A 7,679-nucleotide genomic window follows, 5' to 3' on the forward strand; every position below is an offset into this window, starting at 1 on the left:
CAGCCCAGCGGGGACCCGCACCCCTCCCGGTGGGCGGCCGCGCGAGAGCGCAAACATCGCTTCCTTTGTTTCCTTTCTTCCCTCAGATATATTTTTAATTACAAAAGTAGCATCCAGACAGATGTGTGCCGGCTCCGGGGCCTGGGGGTGCAGGACTGGACCCGAGACTCCCCGAGGGCTGGCCCTGTGCGGGGAGGGAGGGGGTCTCTGGCCGGGGCTCAAGAACCCACCCGCACCGGCTCAGGGTCACGGGCGCGCAGAATGCGGCAGAGACGGGCGGGGCGCGGGGAAGCGGGAAAGCGGGGAAAACGGGCGGAGGGTGGGCGCGGGGGTCCGGGCGGGGCGGGAAAGCCGGGCGTGTGGGGACATGCGACACCAGCTCAGGCTCGGGGTGCCACGCGCAGGCTTGTCCCTGCAGACCCAGGACCCTGCGGCCAGAGTCCCGCTCCCGAAGACAGAAGGACCTTGCCCCAGTGCCCAGCCCTGCGTCCGCACGGGGAGGGGAGGGAAGGGCGGGCCCAGGCACGGACCCCTGGCCTTGGGGACGCAGCAGATGGGGGCGACTCCGCGTAGGCAGCCCTGGGGGCCGTCACTTCGAAGTCTGTGTACCCGCAGCTGAAGCAGGGGTACTTTTCCTTGTGGCCCAGGGTTCGAGGTGGCTGCGGAGGTTGTGGCGGGCCACTGTCCGCCCCCTGTGCCCCCACCGACGGCGGCTGCTGGGCCGGGAGCCCCCACCCCTCGGGCTGCTAACTCTGGACACAGCGTCGGAAAGGAGTTGAAGAAAGTGACCCAACGAGGCCTGGGGTCCGGCCGAGAAAGTCGGGGCGCCCCCGTGCGCCTCCGAGGCTGGGGGGTCGTCTGCCAGCGCCCCCCCCGCCCGCGGGCTGCCTTCCCGCTCCGCCCCCTCCCCAATAGGGCCCCCTGGCCACAGGCCCTGGCAAGCGTCCAGGTTCCTTCCCCGACAACCCGCACGATTCCTCGGGCAGAGGCTGAGGGGGGAGGGTGCCGGACCCCGGGCTCGGGGCGCAGCGCGGGGGGCGCGCGGCCGTGCGGGGTCCTGGGCGCGTCCCGGGGCTGCCCGCGGGCACCTGCCCGTCGTTTCCCGTCGAGGCGGGACGGGTTCAAGGGCAGGCTGGGGTGGGGGGCGGGGGCACGAGCCCGCGGCGCGGCGCGGCGCTCGGCCCCGCAGGTGGGCGCGGGCCCAGGTGCGCGGGGCGGCGGGCGCGGGGCACTGCGGACCCCGTGGGCCGCACGCGGGCACGGGCGGGCGGCGCGGGTGACCGCCCTGTCAGCGGGCGCGGCCGGCCCGGGGCGAGCCGCAGGCCGGGGCCGGGGGGACCCCGCGCCCGTCGGGCGTCGTCGTTCGGGGCGCACGGGCGGGCGCGCGCGCGAGGGGCCGGGGCGGGCCGGGCCGGGGGGCGCCCGCGTCGTCGCAGCGAAGCCCCCGCCGGCAGACAAAGGAGGTGGCGGGGCGGGGGGCGGGCGCGGGCCGGGGGGGGGGGTTGGGGGAGATGGGCCGAGGGGGCGGGGCGCCGCGGTGTCGCGTTACCGCCCGCAGCGCCCTTTAACTCGGGCCCCGCCCCGCGCGCCGCCCCCGGGCCCCGCTCCCGCGCGCTCCGGCCGTGCGCGCCAATCAGCGCGCGCCCCGGCCGCCCAGGGGCGCGCGCCGGGCCAATGGGCGGCGCGCGGGGGCGGGGCGGCCGGCGGGGCGGGGCGCGCGCGGCGCGGGCCAATGGCTGGGGTGTTGTTGAAACTGAAAATACTACATTATGCTAATCGCGGCGGGGCCCCGCGCGGGGGGCGGGGGGCGGCCGCGACCCTCGCGTATAAAGGGGCGCGCGAGGGCTGGGCGTTCCACAGGCCAAGTGCTCCGCGCTCGGTGGGTGCCAGCCTAACCAGAGCCAGCCGGCGAGCAAACGAGCAAAGACGGCCACGGAGGGGGCGCGGCCGGACGCGACGAGCGGAGCAGCCCAGGCCCCGACAGCCAGGTAGCGCCGCGCGCCGCGCGCCCCCCGCCCGCCCGCCCTTCCTCTCCCCCCCGCTCACCCGGCCCGCCCGACGTGTGTCCCCGCAGTAATCTGGCCATGGAGCGCCTGGTCTCCCGCCGCACCTTCCCAGCGCTGGCGCGCTCCAGCGCCTGCCGCAGCCTCTTCGGCCCCGTGGACCACGAGGAGCTGAGCCGGGAGCTGCAGCTGCGCCTGGCCGAGCTCAACGCCGAGGACCAGCGCCGCTGGGACTACAACTTCCAGCAGGACGTGCCTCTGCGCGGCCCCGGGCGCCTGCAGTGGACGGAGGTGGACAGCGACTCGGTGCCCGCCTTCTACCGCGAGACGGTGCAGGTGGGGCGCTGCCGCCTGCTCCTGGCGCCGCGGCCCCGCCCGGCCGGCGCGGACGAGAACCCGCCCCCCGCGCCGCCGGCCGCCGAGGCCCTCGACGGCCTCGCCGAGGCGCCCGTGTCGCCGTGCTGCGACGCGCCCGTGGTCCCCGTGCCCGAGGCGGCCGCGCCGCCGCCCGAGCCCGAGGAGCCGGACGTGGAGCCGCCGTCGCCGCCGAGCGCCCCGGAGCCCGCCCCGGCCGCCCCGGCCCCCGCGGCCGCCCCGGCCCCCGCGGCCGCCGCGCCCGCCCCGGCCGGCCCGTCCACCGCCGCCGCCGCGGCCCCCGCCGCGCCCGCCGCGCCCGCGGCCACCAGCGCGGCCGGCGCCGCCCCCGCCGCCGCCGCCGGCGCCGCCCCCGCCGCCGCGGGAGGCGCCGCGATCAAGAAGCTGCCCGGGCCGCTCATCTCCGGTGAGTCCGCGCGGCCCCGCCCCGGCCCGCTTTGTCCGGCCGGCCCGGGGGGCCTCCCGGGTCCCCGCCCTGCGGCCGCGAGCGCGCGCGCGGGGGGTCGGGGCGGGGGCGGGGGCGGGCGCGCGCGCGCACCGGCGCGGCCCCGGGGGGCTTGGCCGCGGGACAAGGGGAAACGCTGACACAGCGCCTCGCCCGCCCGCGACGGCGGCCGAGTGCGCCCCCCGTGCCGACCGCCTCCTGCGTCCTCCCGCCCGCAGGGATGCCCGGCGCGCCGCGCCCTGACCGGCTGCTCGCGCTGTCGCCCGCAGATTTCTTCGCCAAGCGCAAACGGCCCGCGCCCGACAACAAGTCTGCCTCCAACGAGGTGCCCGCGGGATGCGCCGCCGCGGCCACTGCTCCCGCCGTGGGCCCGGCGGAGCAGACGCCGCGCAAGCGCCTGCGATGAGGAGGTGGGCGCGCGGCCAGGGTGGGGGGGGGGGTCGGGCGGGCGCGCGCGCGCGGCTCACGACCTCTCTGTCGCCTCTCTTCCGCAGTTTGTGCCCCCTGGACGGAGCCCGGAGCCAACCTGCCGGGCAGCGCAGCGGAGAGGGAGAGAAGAGCGCGGGGCCTCGGCTGGGGCCACACACGCGGCGGGGGCCACGCGCACCGTTCTGCGTTTCCAAGTTTGCCAACTCTGCGATGTCTCGAGAACGTCCTCTATTAAACCGTTTTGTGCAGGAGGAGAACACTGGCCCCAAGGTGGAAAGCTTTAAAGAGTCACTTAGATGAAATGTGGGATCTCTGCCTAATCTCAGTGCAAAGAGAAAAAAAACAAAACCAACCACACACACACACACACACACACACACACACACACACACACACACACACACATAGACCCGCAACCGTGGAAAAAAGGGAAAAAAGGAGAAAAGAGAAAACCCTGTATATTTGTACAAAAAAAAAATTTAAAGTTATACTAAGTTATATTTTGTATTTATGTGGAGGCCTGGGCCGCCATTCCATCGGCCCGCGCGCTCATTGGTCATGCCAAAGGCACCTCACCTGACCTGGCCTCCACCCTCACCAATTGATTGATCGGCCCCCAGGCGTGCCCCAGCCACAGCCCCACTCGCCATCTAGACAGGCTCCGCGCTCTAGCCCTCTCCGCCCTCCTCCTGCCACCACCATCATTCCACCAGTGCCAGCCCAGTCACGATGCCCATTCAATGCCCATTCGAGCCCATTCGATGTCCATTCAATGCCCATTCGATGCCCATTTGATGCCCACTCGATTGATGTTCATTGATTGTCCATGACTTTGATTTTGAACTTGAAGAAGACAAATCTGTTCAGAGGGTCGGCCCTTTGGGACCACCCCAGCCCCTTTGCGGGGATCTAAATAAAGAGGACGAAAACGTTACCCTGTTTCCGTGTGTTGTTATAGCGTCTCAGCCTTGCACCCAGACACTCTGCACTCAGGGGCCGGGGTGTGGGTGGGGGGCCGGGCTGGGGTCTCTGTCTCCTGAGGGGCCTCCAGTGGGTGCCCCCTGCACAGTGAAGCCGGGATGGGCTCCCTCAGCAAAACCACACATCTGGGTGCCTCGGCCTTGAGCTCATGAGCTGGGGGGCATCTCAGAGACCCCCGTTCTGGGTTAGGGGTGCTTCGATCCTCCCCCCGCCCAGCCCCAGCACTCAGGACTGGGACCCCAGCACCTCCAGGGTCCCCAGGTTGGGGCGAGCAAGACCCCTGACGTGTTCAAGGCCCACAGACCAGGGGTGGTGGGGGATGGGCAGCCCCGAGGGGAGGGCCCCCTGCTCTCCCGCCTGTGCTCGTCCAGCCTGGAGCGCCAGAGAGGAGAGGTCCTTTCCCAATAACTGGCCTCTAGCCCTAAGCCGGCCACGGCTGGTAGTAGCAAGGCTGGCACAGGGGCCGAACAGGGTCCTGCTGGTGCCCCTGGGCTCAGGGTGGGGAAGGTCTGGGGGCCGCGTGAGGCTCGAGGGCACCCCCGATCGTGCAGGTGCAGTTAGACATGGCACTGACCCACCTCCCCCACCACAGCCTGGAGTGGGGACACGGGCTGGGGCGGTGGCTGGTGGGTCCTTGGGAAATGAGGGGGACCCTCATTCTGCGCTGCAGCCCCCAACCAGACTCTCCGGCCTCGCCCTCCGCAGGGGGAGGGGAGGGGCCGCCCCACATCTGCCTGGAGTCAGAAACATCTCTCTGATGATTGAGCGGCTGGGTGGGCTCCTTACAGCCACCCAGGGCATGCGGGGGGCCCTCTCCGGCCCTGCTGGCCCAGGCCCCCTCTGCTGGGGTCCCCGAAGGGAGTTCTGCCCCGAACAGAGAGCGACCCCGCCCTGGGCTGTCCCCCCACTCGCACCCCAGTCCCAGCACGCCCTCTGCTCCCTGGGTCCCCCTCAGTGTCCCCCAGGACAATGGGGGTGTTCTGCCGTGCAGGGGGCCAGCCTGGGGTCCCCCCTCTGCAACGGCGCCCCCGCCACGCCCGTCTTTCCCGGGGTCCCCGCGGTGTGGCTCAGTGTGTGTTTGAAGCCGGCTCCCGAGTTCCGCAGTGGCCACTGCGTTTCCGGCCCTCGAGGCTGCCCTTCGCCCGCTGCCTGCCCCCGCCCACGTGCTGGCACTCCCGCGCCACGAGGCAGAGTCACTGCCACATGCCGCACGGCCCCACGCTCAGCGCCCGCCACCCCAGCGGCCCCCCCAGAGGGGACATCTGGGCACGAAGCTGCCACACACACGCCCACTGTGGGTTTGGGGTGTGGACGCACGTTTCAGCTCCGGGGGTCAATGCCAGGGGGCGAGCTGGCAGGGGGGACCCACACGTCCATGGACTTCTGTCCAGTGCGTTCGCTGGGCGGCCGCCCGTGCTGGCTCTGGGTGCAGTCGGAACAGACGCTTCACTGGGGCTGGAGCCATAGCCCAGCGGGAGGGCGTTTGCCTTGCAGGGGGCAGCCACGGGTTCAATCCCCAGTGTCCCGTAGGGCCCCCCCGAGCACCGCCAGGAGTGATTCCTGAGTGCAGAGCCAGGAGGAACTGCTGAGCATCGCCGGGTGTGACCCAAAAAGAAAAAAAAAAGCCTCACTGTCAGGGGGTGCTGGCCCGGGCAAGGTCATTCCAGACCACCAGTGACACCCAGGCCTTCAGCTCGGCTGCACCTGCCCCTCCATGCCCCTTCTGCCCCTCCAGGCATCTCCGGACCCTGCGCAGGGCCACATTTGGCCCAAATATTTGCCCCTGCCCTGCGCGGGCGGCTCCTGGAGCACGATGGGGCCCCTGGAGCTCACATGACTGTCGGGGCCTGGGGTTTCCTCCTCTCCTGAGACCAGCAGGGCCGGCCACGGGGCCCCCCACAGACAGCGGGAGCAAGGGGGGGGGCGACAGTGTCCTGTGTGGCTGTGCTGAGATGTTTGTTACGCAGCAGCACAGAGACGAGACAGACAGATACAGAGGCAGAGAAATGGAGAGAGAGAGAGAGAGAGAGAGAGGGAGAGAGACAGAGACAGAGACACAGAAAGGCAGAGGGGGAGAGAGATAGAGACAGAGAGATGGAGAGAGAGGGAGAGAGAGACAGAGAGACACACAGAGAGAGACAGAGGCAGAGAGCGGGAGCCCGCGGACTGCCTGGCTGACAGGGTGGGCAGGGTGCTGGGGGGGGTTCCCGCAGTCCGGAGTCTGATGGGTGCTACCTGCTGGTCGCGGGGTGGGGGGCAGGTCCCTCCCGAGCCGGGGAGAGAAGTGCAGAGGGAAGAGGCCGGGCAGGGCGGGACTGTCCTGGCCAGCACTCCGGTGGCAGCTCCCACCATCCCCTAGACGGGCCGAGCCTGTCCCCACGTTCCTGAGAGGGAACAAGGGGGTGGGGGTGCAGGGGCGCCCCCGTCACGGGGAGGGGGCAGGGGCATGCAAACACACACAACCACACAGGCAGACACACGGATACACAGAGATACCTCCCTCCTGGGAGCGTGTAGAGGAGCGTGTAGAGACACACTCAGAAGCAGACACGTGGTATGACAGAAGAGACACACGCCGTGGTAGACATGGAGACACCAACCCACAGACACACAGACATACAGATACACACGCAGAAGCACAGTCGCACACACTAGACACACACAGATACCCAGATACACGCACACACAGAGGATCACACACAAGCACACACATGCAGACAAGGCACACACAAACACACATAAGAACATATATGCACACACAGTCACACATGGGTACACACAGATGCATACAAGATACACGTGCACACCCATGTATACGCAGGCACACAGATGCACACACAGGCACGAGGCCCATGTGCACACTCAGGCACATGCATGCACAAAGGCGCACACTGGCAGACACGCATGCACACAGGCACATACGGGCACACACGGGCACACACGCTCACGGGCACATGCACGCCCAGTAGGGCCGCTCCTTTGTCCTGGGCTGGGGTGCAGGGGCGAGTCTCAGCGGGATGTGGGGCCCGCCCAGGGGGCTCTGAGGACCCCAGAAGCCCAGGGCTGACCCGCCCAAGCAGGGGGTCAGGCCCGAGGAGGGTGGGCACGGTGGGGAGAGGAGCTCCGACGTGGGGTCCAGGCTGTGTCCTCAGACACTGGACACTGAGCCCGTGCCTGCGGCCCCTGCGCTCCCCCAGGTGGACAGACAGACACCTGTCCCGCCCCTGCCCGTGCCTGGTACCCCGTGGTGGGCTGCAGGGGCCACTCCGTCCTCTGCCGGCCCTGGGCACCACGCGTCCCCCAGCTCGCGGCCAGCTCCCCCGCCCCGCGGCCACCGCAGCCCCTCCTGCTGCGACCGCTGGCTTTTCTTCAGTTCCCAGGTGAGAAACCCACCGACACGGGCTTCAGTCCCGAAGCTGCGCTGTGGATCTGTCCACCTGTGGCCC

At 70.1% G+C, this 7,679-nt stretch overlaps 1 protein-coding gene across 1 annotated transcript; it reads left to right on the plus strand.

Moving 5' to 3' along the window:
- The first annotated feature begins 1,759 nt into the window (after window positions 1–1,759).
- Window positions 1,760–4,186, plus strand: CDKN1C (cyclin dependent kinase inhibitor 1C). The gene is made up of 4 exons (XM_055142360.1): window positions 1,760–1,988; window positions 2,075–2,784; window positions 3,093–3,233; window positions 3,318–4,186. Exons 2-3 carry the CDS (start codon window positions 2,085–2,087, stop codon window positions 3,227–3,229), a joined length of 837 nt encoding a protein of 278 aa, XP_054998335.1. The 5' UTR covers window positions 1,760–1,988; window positions 2,075–2,084; the 3' UTR covers window positions 3,230–3,233; window positions 3,318–4,186.
- Window positions 4,187–7,679: the final 3,493 nt, after the last annotated feature.

Source organism: Sorex araneus, chromosome 6 (assembly GCF_027595985.1).
Source record: "Sorex araneus isolate mSorAra2 chromosome 6, mSorAra2.pri, whole genome shotgun sequence".
Classification (NCBI taxonomy): Eukaryota; Metazoa; Chordata; class Mammalia; order Eulipotyphla; family Soricidae; genus Sorex; species Sorex araneus.